This window comes from Artibeus jamaicensis, unplaced genomic scaffold (genome assembly GCF_021234435.1).
Source record: "Artibeus jamaicensis isolate MK-2021 breed Jamaican fruit bat unplaced genomic scaffold, CSHL_Jam_final contig_64, whole genome shotgun sequence".
Lineage (NCBI taxonomy): Eukaryota > Metazoa > Chordata > Mammalia > Chiroptera > Phyllostomidae > Artibeus > Artibeus jamaicensis.
Genome location: NW_026521911.1, coordinates 12917023 through 12936129, shown reverse-complemented (window position 1 = coordinate 12936129; position 19107 = coordinate 12917023). Strand labels below are relative to the sequence as shown.

The following is a 19107-nucleotide window of genomic DNA, read 5'->3' as shown; positions in this document are numbered from 1 at the left end:
TTTTGTAAAAATAGGCCAAGCCTATAGTTTGCCAAACACTGCTCTGTAGGATTAAGAACAACCCATAAAATCAGAGGATAGCTGTGTAGCCTCCACAAACCCTTCTAGAGGAGGACGTTGATCTCATCATACGATGCTGAGTGTACTGGGTAGCTTGTCCTACTTAAAGTTACAAGAACTCTGAATTATATACAAGTCAAGGGGAGTGGGTGGTAGTCCCAGCTATGTCATGCTTGTAACCTTGCCTCGACCTGCTTCCTCATCTGTAAAATAAGACATTAGATAACAGATTAATATTAGCTAAAAGCCAACTTCATATTTTTTTATCTAAGCAGATACAGTTTTGGTTATTTTTAAAAATTTGTTGTGAGTGTAACATTTATTTTAATATAGTACTAATAATGAAGACTTAAGTGCTTTTTTTTAGTAAGTTTTCATTTGAAAATGCCAAGTATCTAGACTCCCCTGGGTTTTTGTTTGTTTTCAATTACTCCATTCTACTTTTAACTGTGCTCCACAAAAACCCCCCAGCCCACCCCCCACACACACTCGTATGCCTTGTTAGAGTCTTTTTTTTTTTTAAGAATTATTCTCACTTTATTTTTGGAGAAGTTTGATTAGATGCAGTAACACTGATTCCAGGTAAGGGCAGAGGCATGGGTACCCCTGAAAACAACTAGCATCCTGTGGCCCAGGATGCCCCACCCCTATTTCCAGACCAGGGCTCCCCTCAGTTTCAGTTAAATAAAAGAGAGGAAGATCTCCACAGTGAGTCTTGGGAGGGTCTGCCTCCTGCACTCCTCCAGGCAGAGGAGTCTGAGCACAAACTATTTACAGTATTCATATCCACTGTACCCCACCAGACCAAGGTACCTTGTCAGATTGTTTTTCTGATACTCAGGCTTATCCTAATACTATCCTTATGTGCCGTGACCCTTCTACTATAGCTAGCTGCTTTATTTTAGGATTTGTAATGGTGTGTTTAAAATTAATCCATTAATGCAAGAGGAATTTCTTTTTATTTTTCTTAAAATGAATTAATTTTTAAAAGTATTTGTAAGAAAAAATACTTATTTGCTTTTAAAGAACAGATCAGTCAATAATTGCTGAATTTTGTTTCCTTGATTAAAACTCATTATTGTGTTGTGAATGGATACCTGTCATCTTTCAGTTACTTTCATTTATACTTTAAAATTTTATACTTTAAAACTTTAAAATTCTCAGAAAAGTTTATAGCATTTTAATGTTACTGGCTTATGGAATTTAAAGCTGTTTAGATAGGTGTAATGATAGAACAGTAGATAACTTTGACTTGAGTTGTTGCACAGCTGTTACAGAGATTCTGCTGGACAGAGAAACATGCTTTTCCACCACTATGCAAAAGGCATAGAAATGGCATGCAATTTCCAGAGAGGTGTGGCCAATTTGATATTATCTCTGTCTTTCCAAATATATTCTAGACCAGTGCAGTAGAATTAAAACATTGAAATCCAGCCGATTTTGTGTGTGTGTGTGTTTGTACATAAATTGATTACTTAGTTACTATTAAAAAGTAAGTGACATAACTGAAGAACTGAGATTTTTGACTGGCAGCAAGAATTGGATGTGGTTAAAAGTGCTTAAAATGAAATATATGAAGGCATTCATTAGATGGGAAAATATGCAAATGAGTTCCAAAATACGCAAAAGTCATTCCAAATGCAATGAACTTGGGTTTGGAGTCCAGTTCTACTCCCTAACCTGTGTGGCTTAACCCAAGTTTTTAACCTTTCTAAACCTATGAAAATTGGGATAATAAATAACATATTTGTAGGATTGCTTTGAGGTTTATTTATCTGGCTTTATAACATCCAGCACTATCCTTGGCACATCAAATTATCATTAAAACTATTCTTAACTATCTTGTGTATGCAGATTATTTTGTATTTGAAATATACTTTTTACCTAAATTATTATTTAATCATCAGGTAAAGTTTTGAGCACTGATTGTTTTTGCATTGCTTTTAAATTTTTAAATTGCCAAGGGTTTACTTTTTTGGCCAACATTTTCTGTGAAAAGCTCAAGAAGTTCCTAAAACTTGAATGGTCCTAATGAATACATATGGTTAATTTCTGTAGCTAAAATAATTAATAATTTTTTTTTACCTACTGGTTTATATAAGATTAATTACTTAGGATAAACTGAAAACCCCTAATAGGTTCTATAATCAAACAGATTGGAGTTTACACCTTTTTAAAAAAAGATTTTCATATATTTATTTTTAGAAAGAGAGGAAAGGAGAGAGAAAAAGAGGGAGAGAAACATCAGTGTGTGGTTGCCTCTTGCACACCCCTCCACTGGGGACCTGGCCCACAACCCAGACATATGCCCTGACTGGGAATCGAACCAATGACCCTTTGGTTAGCAGGCCACTGCTCAATCCACTGAGCCACACCAGCCAGGGTAGGGTGTGATTCTTGATTTTTTGGGTAAATTTTATAATCTCATAGTTTCCTAATCTGTAAAATAATAATAATAACTATCATAGGGTTATTATGACATTTAATGTCATGTTTATAAAGCTTTTGCATAGTGTTTAATAGAAATTAATAAATAGTAGCAGTTCCTTTCAGAAAAAAGTACAAGGTGTCATTTATCAGGGAACTACCACCAAAAATCCATTAACAACCCACCTAATTTTTCTAAAAGGTGTTTGAAATGTCTTACTGTCCCCAAAGCTTGTTCATCTTGTACCTTTCCATTAATATATTATCATCCTCTTGAGATTTGCCCTGAAGGGCAGTGGTTTCTAAATGTTCTTCTATGAAGTAGTGTTGGTTAGTGACAGTTTTCACTAGGCCTTGGTGAAATGGAAGTGTAGGCAGTTCAACGTAGTGATTATTTCTTAAAGTTGACCTTAACTCAAAGAGTCTGTTCACTTTTTTTTTTTTTTTTTTGGTCTCTAAAATTTCCTTGGGAAATGGTAATATTAATATTGTAACTTTTGAGAACTAGAGGTTGACAACCCTTGACAGTCTTCCAAAAAGTGATCCAGGGACAGAGGGCCAATTTAAGTTGATAATGGGCAGTGAAATTATAATGTAGAACTCTAACCTTTAAGGTGTGTGTGTTACCAGCATTTATTAATTACTTAAAAGACTGTTACTTTGAAAATATGTTGCTTGCTTCCATGGTAGTGAATCAGCTATTACAGATTATTTAAAATTTTATGTTTACGGGTTTTCTGTGTCTATGTAGAGGTTTTGAATTACTTTGTATACTTCCAAACCTTTTATTCTTTTAGGTGATAATGTGATTTCACAGATTGATTCTCCTGGGAACCTCAGAAGATGGCTCCTCTCTTTACAGAAAATAATAAAGTTGTTTTTGTGTTATTATAGAAGATAGGCTTATGTCTAATTATCAATCAAATTGTAGAAAGTCAGGACAGAACAGTGGGAGAAAAATAGGAATTTGATATACTTACTGTCCTAGTTATCAATTATCGTTCCATGTATCTTCTAGTGCTCAGTGACATCATAGCCAATATTGTTTCCAGAAGAATTTAAAGAACAATTTTTATGCTTTTCACACTGTAATGATAGCATGGGCACATAATTTAGCATGATAAAGGTTTGTCTTTCTTGAGTAGATGCATTATTTTTGTAAGGAAAAGAACCAGTAAACCCATTGTATAATTCTTAAACAGCTTGTGCAGTTTAAAATGCTGCTAAACTGTCAAGTCTGCATAATTTTAGGAACCTGTCGACTAATAGTCAGATTTATATACCAAATTATTTTGCATTTTGATAGTATTTGTGCTGTCATTGTATGACTGATGTCTTTTGAGTTAAGGATATTTTAAGGGTTAAGTACTTAGGCAAATAAGGTCTTTTTTGTACATTCTTTAAAATTTGTGCCATTCAGAATATTCATGCTATGATATAAAATGCTACTTTTAAAGTAGTGTTACTGATGTGTACTAGATTGTGTGAGTTATTGTTAATAATAAATCATTGCTTTCTGGCCCCCGTCTTTGAGGACTTTTTTGGACTTTTCACCAAATCTTGTCCTACTTTTTACTGTTTTGGTTTGTTTTTTTTTTTAAGACCAATTTCTTGTTACAACATTATATTTTACTTCTTTATATCTTGGTGTAGTGTAAATTAAGAATTCAAAGTGAGATTCTGACAGACTGAAAAGTCCTTCAGCAGGAAGTTGAAAGAGGAAGAAAGAGAGCCTGTGTTTAGGACTTAAAACTTTAACTTCTCCCTAATGATACAGTTGTTAATCTAATATCAGATTTTCTTTCTTTCCTTTTCTTTCTCCCTTCCTTCCTTCCTTCCTTCCTTCCTTCCTTCCTTCCTTCGCTCCCTGCTTCCCTCCCTCCCTCCTTCCTTACTTCATTCTTTCTTGCCTTTCCTCCTCCCTTCCTCCCTTCCTTCTTCCTTTTTGCATTCTGAGTTCATAGAATTTAGAGATGGAAGAAAACTTAGGAGCCATTTATTACAGCCTTTATTAACAGAGTGAAAGAATTCCTTCTTTGTGATCTTTGCTAGACTGTTCTCTATTTGGGCATATACTCAGTGATTTGAAAGCTCCCCAAGCCATGTGAGAATCCTAATAATTTTAGATTTAAAATTTAGATTTTTAAATTCTTCTCGGCCCCTGGAAACTCAGAACCTCACCTCACAAAAATACAACCTTACACAATTGAAAACCTTTATATATTACCTCAGTGTAGTCTGATTTCATGAGCTGGATGTTTGTTGACTTCATACCACTAGTATCAGTACAAAACAGACAAGAAAGAATAAGAGTTGCTCTTTAAATTCTGGTATTTTTTAACTGGAGTTAGGTAAATTAGAGTGTTTGATTATGTATTTGTTAACCCCACTGTTGGAAATAGTAAGTTGAAATTGGAGTTCAAAATGGTCTGGTTTGTTGGGGTGGGGGGTAGGTTTTGATGTTCAAAAGGCACCATGATACAAGGAGAACAGAATCCTGTCACATCTGAAATGAATGTAACCATATAACTTTTTATTAATCATTGAAGGAAGGAAAGAGAGAAATATGGAAGGCGAATTGGTAGAAGGGAAGAGACTTAGAGGTATTAAATAGATTCATCTATTTTTAAAGCAACATAGACTTATTCCCCAAATAAACCCTCACATTGTATATATTTTAGATGTGTTTATTTTTTAAGAGATCATCAATATACAACATTAAGGTGTAAAACAAATTTTTTTTTCCTGTAACAAAAGATACTACTAGTTCAACATCAGTTGATCTTCTGTTTTTGTTTTCTTTGTCAGTGGGATTTTTGTTACGGGTCATGTAATCACAAAAAGATGTGGTGGTGTAGGAAACGTTTTGAGGATTGGCTTTATTTTCATGGGAATATATTGCTTTTTTCATTCTGTTAACATTATTAAAGAGAGATATCTGTAGACTTATTGAGGAAATGAGCTCTTTGCATTTTGTTTTTTCTTAGGGTTTACCCCCTCTCCAGTTGCACAGCCCCATCCTTCAGCTGGCCTTAATGTCGACTTTGAATCTGTGTTTGGAAATAAATCTACCAACGTTATTATAGATTCTGGGGGTAAGGAAAAATTGTTTTATTAACTTTACTGTTCTAATTTAGATTCTGTGTAAGGATAGATAATGCTCCTTTTAACATACATAAATTGATTAAATTTCACTAACCAAAGAAGTTATGCCTCCTCTCCCAAACACTAGATGAAAACATCAGGGACTATTAACTGTTTCTCTTTCTTTGTGGCATTTTTGACTCTGGGAAAATTTTGTTTTCTCCCAGAACTGAATGAGAGGGGCAGGGAAGAAATTTTGCTCATATTAGAGAACTAAATTGTTAGTGGCTGTGTGTAGATTATTAGGCCTTTTATTCATTACAATTTTTACCTTTACTGAAAGGAAATTGGCTTTTTAAAAACTAGGAAAATAGCATCTGTCATGCTTTGACTTATATAGTCCATTTATAAACAGCTAGAATGTATTAAATATCAGAACTGTGAGTATAGGGGTTTTGTATTGTTTTGAGGGTGATTCTTACTATAGTGTGCTTGTTGGTTTGTCTTCAAAGAACTTTAAATTATAGAGCCAGGTTTCTACTTAATTATTTCCATTTAACATCTTTTTTGGAACATTTTTTGGAAGTTTATAAAAGTTAAGCATTTCTATCAAATTGACAATTCTCTTTCCATGGCATGGTCCTTTGATTTTGGCTAGTACTTAAATTCAAGCCATTTAAAGAAAGATATTGAGATATTCTTAATTTTATAATATACAGTTAGTTGTCATTCAGAAATAAAGAACTAAGCTGATGTGAATATGTGTGGACTAAGCATTTTCTTTTTCTCTACACTAGGAGGCTTATAATTATGTTTTTTGATGCACTTTTTCCTTTTGAGTTAATTTTGCTGGGAAAAGGGATAAAGAAAATATAGACCAATTGTTTATGTTTTGTAAACCACCATTTTTAATGGCTTTTTCAAATTCTCTGGCATCCCTAGATTATGCTCTTCCGTCCTTTAGGGGTTCATTTGATTGGATTATCTCACCTTCTATCTTCCCTTTGGTAGAGAGCCATAAGGGATTTTTTTTTTTTTAAATTTCTAAGTAGTGTCCTAGCTTACTACATGGTTTTATGGAATTAGGACATTATTTAGCAATTTCTAAGGTATAATTTAGTTTAGCTGATTTTAGACAGAACCAAAGAGATTATCTGATGGTTCATTTTGACTTGCTTTAATACACTATTTTACATATACTTAACATTCACCACTTTGAAGAGTATAAAAAGGCCAAAATACTATTTTTTTCTTTTTAAAATATTCTCCTTTTTTAAAGATTTTATTTATTTTTTTAGAGAGAGGAGAAGGGAAGGAGAACGAGAGGGAGAGAAACATCAGTGTGTTGTTGCCTCTCACACATCCCGCATTCGAGATCTGGCCTGCAACCCAGGCATGTGCCCTGACTGAGAATTGAACCAAGCAATTTTTTGGTTCGCAGCCTGCGCTCAGTCCACTGAGCTACACCAGGCAGGCAAAATATTATTTTTTAATAGAAACTTTCCTCAAAGTTTTCAGAGATGTGTTTTTCACCTGTATTGCTTCAGATATAAGTGAGTCTTAAGAAAATTTTGTTGGGTGAGGGGAAAAATTGCATTTTATTCCTTCTCCTTTACAACTTGGGAATAAGAATAGTTTACTTGAGTGCTTCTTTCTTCATCCCCTTTAACCTTAAAGTGATTTTATCATAAGACAACTTATTCTGTCAAAGCATATATAGCCTTCTCAGTCAGTTCAGTTCAATGGTGAATTTTTTTCTTTTTCAACTTAAGAGTATATTTACTACCAAATTTTGGAGGGCTTCTCCAGTAAATTAGCAAACAAGGAGAAAAGGCAGAGACCTCCTTTAGAAAGCTGTAGCACTATAAAGTTCCTTACAAGTCCTATTTCATCTGTTTGTAACTTTAAGGCTTTGATGAACTAGGTGGACTCCTCAAACCAACAGTGGCCTCTCAGAACCAGAGTCTTCCTGCTGCCAAACTTCCACCTAACAAGTTAGTATCTGATGATCTGGATTCATCCTTGGCCAACCTTGTAGGCAGTAAGTACTCTTTGGATCCTCTATTTTTCTTCAGAATAAGTTGTTTCATTTTTTAAAAAATCTAGTTTTTAACTGCTTTATTTTCTTCCTGTCCTAGATCTTGGTATTGGAAATGGAACCACTAAGAAGTGAGTTTTTATTTGTATTTCTTCCCATGTGCTGCTTATAGGTGGATTTGGCTTTCATCTAGAAAGTTTGTGTAGAGTTATCCTCTGCATCTTAACTACTCCGTTTTCAGTCTAAATGTATAGTAAAGAAATGTATAGTAAATGTATATTACTTCATAATAACACACATTTATTATGCTTACTTATATTTATTTAAAGTGATGTAAATTGGAGCCAGCCAGGTGAAAAGAAGCTAACTGGAGGATCTAACTGGCAACCAAAAGTTGCACCAACAACTGCTTGGAATGCTGCAACGATGGTGAGTTGAAAGAGCTTATGATATACTAACCTGAAAAATCTAGGTAAATGTGTAACATAAATATGTTTTTAAAGCAATAGGCATAAATGAAAAGATTGTCATCATCGAGTTTTAGAAATATAAATAATTTGTATTCCTTTTAAGGAGGCTTAATTGACTATTTGCAGGTACATTTTAGTAGCTACAATTTGTTCAAAGGTTACTTGTGTCAGGAATATTCTAATAAATAATATGGTTTTGTTTTTATAATCTTCAAATTATAAAAAATAATTAGCCTTAAATGGTAGCAACTGTTATTAGCCTTAAATGGTAGCAACTGTTATTGTTCCCATTTAACAGATGAGGAAATGGAGACACAAATTTAAGTATTTATGTCCAGGATTACAGAATTTTTAAGAGATATGGTGGATTTTTAGACCCTATGTAGCCATATACTCTTAATCACTATTCTTCTTTGCCACTGGTTTCAGATGTATTATTCATTTACCTAGGAAATAACAATTAATTTTTTCTGATCTCACCATTGGTAAAGAAACTATAGTTGCTTGGCTTTTATTAATATTGTCATATAATTTGTACAGTTGATTCTCTTCATTTGCTGCACTTATGTTCTTCGAGTCACCAAACACTGAACTATTGCTAGGTTCACACACACATACATTTCCCCCAACAGTGGTTCAGTGCTTACTAATTCAGTGTTAGTGTGACTTGAAGAATAATAAGAGCAGCAAGTCAACTGTTTGTGGGTATAAACATGTGCACACACATATGTTACCTAGATTAAAATCATAACTTTCTTAAAAACTACTTCTGGTAAATTATGTATTTTTTATTTTACGAAAGAGAAAATGAGGTTTAGAGGTGTTAAAGTGACTTGTCTGAGACCACTCCAGTAGTAGGTACCAGAGTTGAGATTCTAGTCCTGTCCAGTGGCCACAGAGCTGAAGCTTTTTGCTTCTTGCTACTGCTCCCTTCCCCATCCTTTGGTCATCTTCCTGTTACTGCTGAAACAAGGCAGACCCTCACTTTTTTTGACCTAAGCTGGGAACAAATGCATAGGAAGACAAATTGTTCACCACTCCACACATGTCCATAAATAACCTCAAAAAGCATTATAAGCACTGATTTTCCGATTACAAATAAATTTTGGCATGTAGGTAAATTTGCAACTACAGAATCTATGAAGAATGAGGATTAATTATATATGCTAAATAATTAGTTTGCATTGCTCTGAAGTTCTATTAACTGTTTTTAATTTCTCAGAGTTGTAATTATTCCAGTCTACCTTTGTGATTGTACTCCTAATCTTGGCCAGCTGCTGTTTTTCCATCCCAATAAGTCTTCCTGGGTCAGAGAAGACCGTTTCCGTCTTATGGAAAAATTTGAAACATACTTTCTTGTAACAGTGTGCTAATAGCAGCATTTTAACAACACAGGCTACATACTGTAGCCTTCTTGTTGTTACTAGAGACCCCCATTATCCTTGTAACAGTTGCTCATTATTAAATACCTTCAAGGGCATTGCCCTGTTTTCCTTAGGTTAATCATAAAATAGTGTGCTGTTAAAATTCTGTGGGACATTATCTAAAAATATTTTATTTATTTATCTTTAGAGGGGAAGGGATGGAGAAAGGGAGAGAAATATCAATGTATGGTTGCCTCTCGTGTGTCCCCTGCTGAGAACTGGCCTGCAACCCAGGCATGTGCCCTGACTGGGACTCGAACCGCGATTGTTTGGTTCGCAGGCCCATGCTCAATCCACTGAACTACACCAGTCAGGGTGGGACATTATCTAAAAAGTCCTTATATCCTCAGTCTTTATAAATAGAACATAATATTGATTTAGCCACCTTTTTAAGGCAGTAATTTTTCACTGATAGTGGTCACTACCATCACTAATAATAAAACCTTGCAATTAGTTTACTTTTTATACACACCCAGGCACTATCTTTAGTCTGTAAACCGTGCACCCGTGAAGGTGTTTGAGTAGGTATCATCACAGTTATAAGGATGAAGTTTCATGATTTTTTTCCAGGTGCCAAGCAACCAGAAAACAGATTCAAATTGAAATAACATTCCTCTGACCCTGAATCCACTGTTTCCCCACTGTAACTAACACACCTCACTGATTAGGGAATGGCAGGAGGGTTAGGTTAGTGGGTTTTATAGCCTCATTGATAACATGTAAGAAACATACATGAATTTTTATTTTGTATTGTATTAGTATTAATGTATATGAAATATTAGGAATTTGTAGCTAGCACTTTACCTAAGATTGACTACTAGAAATATAATAGGCACCTAACCACCTAAAATTTGGATGTAAGTTAATGAGAGCAGTATTTATGGTGCTGTGTTATATATGATGATATGTATCATCTCTTAAGCTTTCATTAAAATATTTGTGGTTTTATAGAATTTCTTTTTAAACTAACATTTAGGGCTGGTGATGTGATTCACTACTTAGGTAGACTGCTGCTTATGACATTTCTATACATTTCTAACCTTTTTATTAATCCTTAAACACTGTCAAGGTTTTTAAATATTTTTTAATTTCAAACAAATTCTTTGGTATTTTATTGAAATGTATAATGATGTTATACTACAGATTCTTTTAATTGTGCTTGCTTTTTTTCCTGTAGTAGATGTTACATGGTGCAGCCTTGTTGATGGGATGCACTGAATTTTGTACTGTTGACACTACTAATAGATTTTATCTTTTAATGACAGTTGTAATCCATGAACTGTTATGTATGCAAGGGGATAATGTCAAAGACTAAGTTTCCCTTGTCAACCTTGATAGTGTTTTAGTATAGATGTTCTTCCACTAGATACTGGAAATACAAGGGATTTTAGGTAGTTAGTGAATGTACATGTGAACTAAAATGCTCTCTGTGTATTTTCTGTTGTGTAAGTACTTGTTCTAATCCAGTGTTATTGCATTATGTAATTGTTCTCCCTGGGAAAAACAGAATGGCATGCATTTTCCACAATACGTAAGTGACCAAAAACTAGCCTTTTTTGCAATAAATTGGCATGCTATTAACCACTGCTATAGCAGGATCTCATAACCTTTCAGCTATTACTTGTTTTCACATTCAGATTTTCAATGTGCCAGAATTCTCCCAAGCATCTACTGATTTCATGGGTGTGTTGCAGAATTGATTCTGATGATGGCATGGAAAATATAAATTTTTTTCTTGCTTAATATTCTGCCATTTGCTGCCAGATGGCTGGGTGTCTGTGTGTGTATCTGTGCTGCCACTATGCACTTGATGACTTCTGAATGAAGGGAAATGTTGATTGTGGTAATGTTGAAAATAATAACTGCATGAAATCTTACAGGCTTCTGCTGTACTTGGCAGTGTGTCTGCTGCTCTTGCAGCTCTCAGTTTTTAAATAGGTAGAGACCAATAAGTCCTACATGCTCATCCAAATACTAAACTTTTAACTATTAACTTTAGTTGCGCTTCATTTACCTTCTCCATGCATTTGTTCAAATTGCCATATATTTTCAGGGGTGTTTTTTTGTTTGTTTTGTTTTTGGTTTATTTGTTTTTTGGTCTTTTTAAAAAGTGTTTCAGCAGTGTTATTGGTCTTCTACAACCTGTGTTCAGTTTTAGTTTTCATTATAAAATAACATAGACAGGGAATGTTGTTAAGACAGCAAATATATCTAAAATATGTATTTCTAGAGTATGAGTTAAAGTAGCAGGAGGAGGGAAACTTAAACACATCTTAGTGGTAGGTGGCTCTTTTAAGCATTAAAGCATAAACAGATGTAAAAATGTATTACTCTTCCAGTTTACTGCTTTGTAGAAGATAGTTTAAGTCATTTATGGAATAAATAAGAAGGAATGCTAATACACATACTTTCTGTAAGAACCATGTGCTTTGTAGAAATAATCATACTCAGTAGTGCTTTGAAATCTTTGGGGTTCTTTGAAAAAAGTGAACGAGGTCCTTAGAAACTAATTTTGGGGGGAAGATCAAATTATTAATTGATTTGGGATTTTGAATTTTTTTTCCTTAAAAACTGAAGTGCCTAGAAAAATATTTACTAATACTACTCTGGGTAACCATTTTTTTGTGATAGTCAGTAGACTTTAAAATTTAGAACTATGGATATTGCAAGATTTTTAATGCTATAAAAGCCCATTGAAATCTTAGATCACCGTTGAAGTTAAAGGATTTTTTTCTTTGTAATCATTCTACTTTTCTGCTAATTGCAGGGCACCTTTTTTCATTGAGCATCAACACATTTTTTAAAAATTATAGCTGACAAATTGACACAGTTATTAATGATCCCAAGTATCACATTTAATCACGGCTGTCTTAGCAATTCTTTTAGTAGAACTACAGCTATTAATTTCTTGAATTCACTTGACATGCAGGAGTTATACTCCCTTGTTTATTTTTTCTTTCACTGTTTCAGGCACCCCCTGTAATGGCCTATCCTGCTACTACACCAACAGGCATGATAGGATATGGAATTGTAAGTATTTTTGTACACACAGGTTTTTGAAAATGGGTTAATTTATATTTCATGTGCTTTTATTACACACTTAACTGCAAAAAGAACTTACTGCCACTCATACCCTTAGTACCTAACACAGAATCTTCTGTGTGCCACAGCATTCACTGGTTTTCTAAGTATTTCTAGAATAGTCATTATACAACAGATATCATTATTAATGTTCACAGTATTACTTCGCTTATTTTTCTGTCATAACTTTGCTGGGCATTTAATACTTCATTACAAACTCAGACATTAATATTAACTTCCAAGTATTTGTTGCTGTGGCCTTATATTAATACCAGTGAGGTCTTATAACCTTAATACTCTAGGGCAAGGGAGGAATTAACAATATTTTAATTGTGTAAATGTAAATTTAGTCTAGTAAAGGCAGAGGAAATTATGAAAGACAGTGGTTGGTGCAGTACAAACTGCCCTGTAACCTTTAAGCTGGCTGCAGCGCACATTCTAAACAGCCTTACTCTCAACTCTTTTCATATATAGATTCAGACTTAGACAGAAGTGGAGGTAGTGGCTTCAACCTCCTGCATGTGTTTGAGGAACTCTTGCTGAGAGGAGACAGCACTACATCCCCTTGTATTGCTAAGGTGGCTCCTATGCTACTTGTTCATTTACATCTCCTGGAAGGAGCTCTTCTTTTCCTATATATGAAGGAGTTTCACAGCTTTGGTTGCTGGTCATTACATAATAAAGGAGTCTACACAAATAACTCAGGCAATGAAGCTAAAGTGACTTTCTGTCAACAAATAAGAGTCTACTTAAAAGGTTAAATAGAACACAAAGAAAGATAAGATTTTATGTTGCATTTTAACCAAAATAATATAGTGGTCTGTGTGTGCTCAATTTTGTCAGTGATTGTGTTACCTTTTACCATGGAGTAGTAGTTTTTAAAGCAGGACATGGTCAATTGAGATTCTGCTTTCAGTTAGTAAAGAATGAGTTAACCTCTTTGTTCAAATTTAACAAACCTCTTTGTTACAAATGTTACAAACCTCTTTGTATAAATTTAAGCCTCCTTTTTCTTTTTTAAAGACTTTATTTATTTTGAGAGAGATGGGAATGAAGGGAGAAAGAGGGAGAGAAACATCCATGTGCAAATGATATATTGACCTGTTGCCTCTCTCATGCCCCCAGCTGGGGATCTGGCCTGGAGCCCAGGCATGTGCCCTGATGGGGAATTGAACCAGCAGTTTTTCTCTTTGCAGGCTGGTGCTCAATCCACTGAGCCACACCAGCCAGGGCAAATTTAAGCCTCTTCTTGATTCTCCCCAGAAATGTCTGAAATAAAATGAAAGAACTACGGAGAGTAAAGCTCTTCAAAGAATCAGCTATGTCCACTTGTTATCACTTGCATGATGGCATAAGAACTTGATGTGGTATATAAAGGAAGTTTACTTTGAAATATCTTAGTCACTTTACAGTTTAAGTTTCCCCATGTCTAAAGTGGGCAAATTTGAAGTATTTTGGTCTAAATTATTTTGTCTTCTGTGCTGTAGTAAGCAGTTATACAGACGTTAAAAACGGGCATATTAAAGACTTTCCATACTAAAGTCAATACTCTTAAAAGTTTGTGGCTGCCAATCTTACTTGCATTTATAGGACTTTTCTCTTTGAGTTAAAGCAGAAGTAGCAGTACTTTCCTCCTTGTCATCCTTCTTGTTTACTTATTTATAATAAGGAAGTTATCAGTCAATATCTTTATTAGCTTGATGTTTTTCTATTTTTTTAGCCGCCTCAAATGGGAAGTGTACCTGTAATGACACAACCAACCTTAATATACAGCCAGCCTGTCATGAGACCACCAAATCCCTTTGGCCCTGTATCAGGAGCACAGGTATTAATTAGTGCGCTACATGTAACTTTTAATGTCTTTGATGTGGAAGGAATACAATACTAAAGCGTCCTTTTTTTAATACAACTTGAGAAACAAGTTATTGGCATTATTCTCCTACATGGTGGATGTTAATTGCTTTATATCTTTCTCATCTAAGAGCTTTTAGGAATATTGATTATTTGGAAGGAAAGGACAGCAGATTACAAATATTAAAGATGGAACATTCTTGATAACTTACAGTTGGTGAATCCAGAGGACGTTTTTTCTGAGGTTAAGGAACCTACTTTCTGTTCATGATTCTGGCATGATCTCCTTTGTGAACCCTAGAAACCCTGAACTCAGAACTTCAGTGCCTTGGCATTTGGAGTGCCAGTGCAATTGGTAATGGCCTTGTTATTCTTTTTCCGCTTGAATGCATGTAGTATTGTATTTGCCAGGGCATATAGTGTTACATTGCCAAAATTAGTTTGTGTTGATCCAGTTTGAATCTAGTCTCTGCATTTTATAGACTAGTAAAGCACAGGAGATTCTTTCATTTTTTCAGCCTTTCTGCGTACTGAACTAATTTTAATAAATTGGCATCTTGGGGAGTACCAGTAACTGGGAGTAGATTTGAATTTAGTTCTTAATAAGAGGTAAAATCCATGTTCTTTGCAATTCATATATTTGTCCAGTTGCCTCTTTTTTTTATGTTACAGTGACCTTTTCTTCCTGGTCCTTAATCAGTTAAGTATTTTACAGTGAAAATAACTGGGTGTTGGGGCAATTGATGCAGTTATTACTCTTTTATAAGTCAGTTAATTTTTATGCATTTGTTTTTATAAAATGGGCTATGGGCATGTATAGTTTTTTCTTTTCTGTCATTTACCAGCAGTACTTTTAAATACTGACTTAACTTGCTAAAAAAATAGATTTTTATAATCTTTTAGGATGTTAATTTCCCTAAGCATTGATGTAGATGTTTTCTTGAGATTATATGCTTCCTCCGTGCCCTTTACTTTTTTCTTTGTTCTTTTAACTTCAGATATATCATTTATTTTTTTAATTAATTTATTTCTTTGCTTTAAGAGACTAAGTGATAAGAACTTCAGTGTGTTTAAAGAGAAAAAACTATAGTCCAGAGCTACAGATGTATCAGGAATTGCTGACTATAGAAATTTTTCCCTCGTGTGTGGCTAAATAAACTCTCAACCCCATCTGGGTGTTCTCTTTCAAGCTCCTGTCTCAGAAACAGAGTATATTGTTACCTTAAGCTTGAATACTACCTGGCAGTTTCCAAGCACTTTCACATACATTATCTTACCTTATTCTCAAAATAATATGTAAGGTAGATAGGCCTAGTATTCACCATCCTGTTTTATAGATGTAGAACTGAGACTTACAAAGGGTCTTCAGCTAAATAACTTAGTGAAATGTAGCTGATCCCTGATCCTGGTCCAGTGCTCACTGATACAACACTACCTCTCCACTAATAGGACTGAGCTTATATAGCTACTGCAATAGCACTGTCTTCCTTTTGTGAGAACTACTCTGCAGAGACCTTGGGACTCCTGCTGGATTATAAACTACATTTACACATTCAGGATATAACTACTATAAGTTGTCAAGAACATTCTCTGCAGTTGTGGATAATACTATCAACCTTGAAATATATTAGTTTTGATTTTCTTCTTTTTAATACGGTTTAAAAAGAAATCTTAGTAAAACTCTACCTTTAAAAAATTGCTGATCCTCTAGCATCTGCTGTTAACCCAACTTTTATATCCTCTTGCCTCTAAAATCCACATAGCTCTTTACTGAAACACCAAAAAAGTGCAAGAATTTCCATGTGCATGAAAAGAAACCATGATAGAAATGCCTTTTCCTAATTACTTTATGCCAGAATAGAGTAGAATAAGAATATTAGAGTAGTAAGTTTTTAGTTAAGTCAAATTTGAAAAGAGTGTGTAATGTTAAATATTACTGATTAAAAAGATCACACGAAGGAATCAAATGGATAACTAGAAAAAAAGCGGAAATCCAGTGGCAAGGAAGTGACTTAAAGAGGCTTTGGTCTCCTTACACAGTCATTTGAATCATTTAAAAGTTAAAATCTTAAATCTTTTTATGTTACTTTAATTTTTTTATCCTCTTCATTTTCCGTGTATCTCATCACATAGTCCCACTGTTTCTCTGCTATCAGTAGATCAATTTTTCTTGCATTCTACAACTTTTACCTGTATTTGAACCCCTTTGCCACATATTTATTTTATAGGTCTCCCCATGTTCCTTGCAATTCTAATTTAATCCACTGTGTAGATACTTGAATGACCTTCTATATGCAGTATTTGTATATAGAAGGTGAAAAAAATCTAAGGACGTGAATCTAAATATAACTGAATGTATAAGACATCCCCTCAGCTTTCCTTATGTCTTGAAACTACCTCACAAAGCCTCTTGTAAGAGTGATAATGAAATAAAATATTCAGGTTCTTCAATTCCCATGCCTTTACAATTCTCCATTAAGTATCCAGTGTTCTACAGCTACTGTCTTTGCCAAAAGTCCTTGCCATAAAAATGGATTTACTCTTTACTCATTCTTTATTCGGATCTCATTCATTTCCAGACTTTCTGAGATCTGAAGGTCTTTTCCTTAGTCTGCATTTTTTTTCATTATAGAACTTATCATTACCTGATACTGCCTGTCTGTCCATCTCCTCGTGTGCCCACTCAAGCTTTATAGAGGCTTTTATGTAACTTGTGGAGTTCTGTGTCCCTGGTTCTTAGAACAGTACTGGACTCAGAAGTTTTGAATGTTACTTAACAAACAAGTGAATCTGATTGAAAAACTTCACTTTTCTATCATGTAACTTTATTCCACATTGATCTCTCCTTTCACTTGTAACTGTTGAATAGCAGTGTTCAGAATTTCTTTAATTTGTTGGCTTATAGTTACTATAAGCTAAAATATTAGGTAACAGTCACCTTAAAGAATGAAAATTGCTTTAATTTCATGATTAAATATTTTAATAATTTTAAAATTGAACTATAGTTAAAGTAGGTGAGATTTTTTCTCATACTTTATTTTTTAATGATTCTTAGCCAGTTCCCTGGGTTAATTTTGTCTATTCAGACCTAGTTGTAACCAACATAATTTTTCTAATGAATTACCTTTTCATTGTTCTCTCATTATTTTGCTCTCTTTTTTCATTTGGATTCAGAATTTCTTGAGGGCAAAGGACATCTCTTTGTACATTATAAAATAAACGGTAGTTTAAATGTAAAATGAAATCCCATTAAAGTAAAATTTTTAAATCAAAACCCAGTTCTATAGCTGTTGCCAAAAGTCTTTCCCTGCACTTTGAAGTGTTTTGGAGTCATTACTCACCTAGGGCATAACTTACAGCTCCTGGTCTTTTTTGCTTTACTTACTCTTAGAATCAAATTAGTATTTTTGAGAGTATCTCAGCGTTCCTAGATATTTTTAACTTCTTGCTATTTAGTGAGGCATTCCAAACCGTGTGTTGTGTTCTACATTATTATCCAGGTTACTTTAAGTGCTGCATTAGAGCTTACAAGTGAGAAAGTTTGTTGTGGTTTTTAGGAATTGTGTTCATTATAACTTGAATAAACAACACTGTGGTATTGAAATTATGCCTTTTTATACACTCAACCCTTTTCTGTCCCCATTTTTTGTGCTGGCTTATGTAACTGCTGGTTACTTAAAGATGGGGTTTTAAGTTCTATTTCTTGCCTAATTTGTGATTTAAAAATATATATGTTGTGCATTAGTGATCTTCTTAGATGTTTGACTACATGGAAAATACTAACTAGATCCCTGTGGTTGTTTTTCCTATTCTGTACTTCATAGTTTTGTTCCCTTTTAAAATTATATTTTATTGATTATGCTATTACACTTGTCCCCACTTTTCCCCGTTTGACCCTCTCCAGTCGTCACCCCCAACTCCCTCAGGCAATAACCACCCCTTTCATGTCCATGAGTCATGCATAGGTTCTTTGGCTACTCCATTTTCTATACTGTACTTTATTTCCCCATGGCTATTCTGAACTACCTATTTGTGGATTTCTTAATCCATTCACTTCCCCACAAGCTGCTCCCATCTGGCAACCATTAAAACACTCTGTATCCATGATCTGTCTCTGTTCTTTTTGTTTAGTTTGCTTTTTAGATTCAGTTGTTGATAGATAATGTATCTATTGCCATTTTTATTGTTCATAGTTTTGATCTTCTTTTTCCTAGACAAGCCCCTTTAATATTTTATATAATAATGCTTTAGTGATGAAAAACTCCTTTAGTTTTTTCTTGTCCAGGAAGCTCTTTATCTGCCCTTTGATTCTAAATGATATCTTTGATGGGTAGAGCATCTTGGCTGTGGGTCCCTGCTTTTCATGACTTTGAATATTTCTTGTCAGTCCCTTCTTGTTTACAAAGTTTCTTTTGAGAAATCAACTGACAGTCCTATTGGAACTCCCCTATAGGTAACTAACGTCTTTTCTTTTTGTCACTTTTAAGGTTCTCTTTTTATTTTTAACATTTGGCATTTTAATTCTGTGTCTTCCAGTGGGCCTCTTTGCATCCATGTTGTTTGGGACTCCGTGTGCTTCCTAGACTTGCATGTCTATTTCCTTCAACAAAGTAGAGTAGTTTACTTTCATTATTTTTTCCAATAGAATTCCAATTTCTTGCTCTTTCTCTTC

The 19107-nt window shown here is 34.2% G+C and overlaps 1 protein-coding gene across 12 annotated transcripts in view; it reads left to right on the top strand.

Annotated features, from left to right (window-relative positions):
* The window catches only part of PICALM (phosphatidylinositol binding clathrin assembly protein), a 124741-nt gene that overhangs the window by 92844 nt on the left and 12790 nt on the right, over nucleotides 1-19107 (top strand). For 4 of the 12 annotated variants that reach the window (XM_037167617.2, XM_037167615.2, XM_037167625.2 and 1 more), the window contains 7 exons: nucleotides 5475-5582; nucleotides 7481-7612; nucleotides 7710-7740; nucleotides 7939-8038; nucleotides 11011-11034; nucleotides 12474-12533; nucleotides 14305-14409. In XM_037167617.2, coding sequence (XP_037023512.2) covers nucleotides 5475-5582; nucleotides 7481-7612; nucleotides 7710-7740; nucleotides 7939-8038; nucleotides 11011-11034; nucleotides 12474-12533; nucleotides 14305-14409 — 560 coding nt within the window. The remainder of the gene's footprint in view (nucleotides 1-5474; nucleotides 5583-7480; nucleotides 7613-7709; nucleotides 7741-7938; nucleotides 8039-11010; nucleotides 11035-12473; nucleotides 12534-14304; nucleotides 14410-19107) is intronic. The other 8 variants (XM_037167632.2, XM_037167618.2, XM_037167627.2 and 5 more) reach the window with 3 other exon arrangements.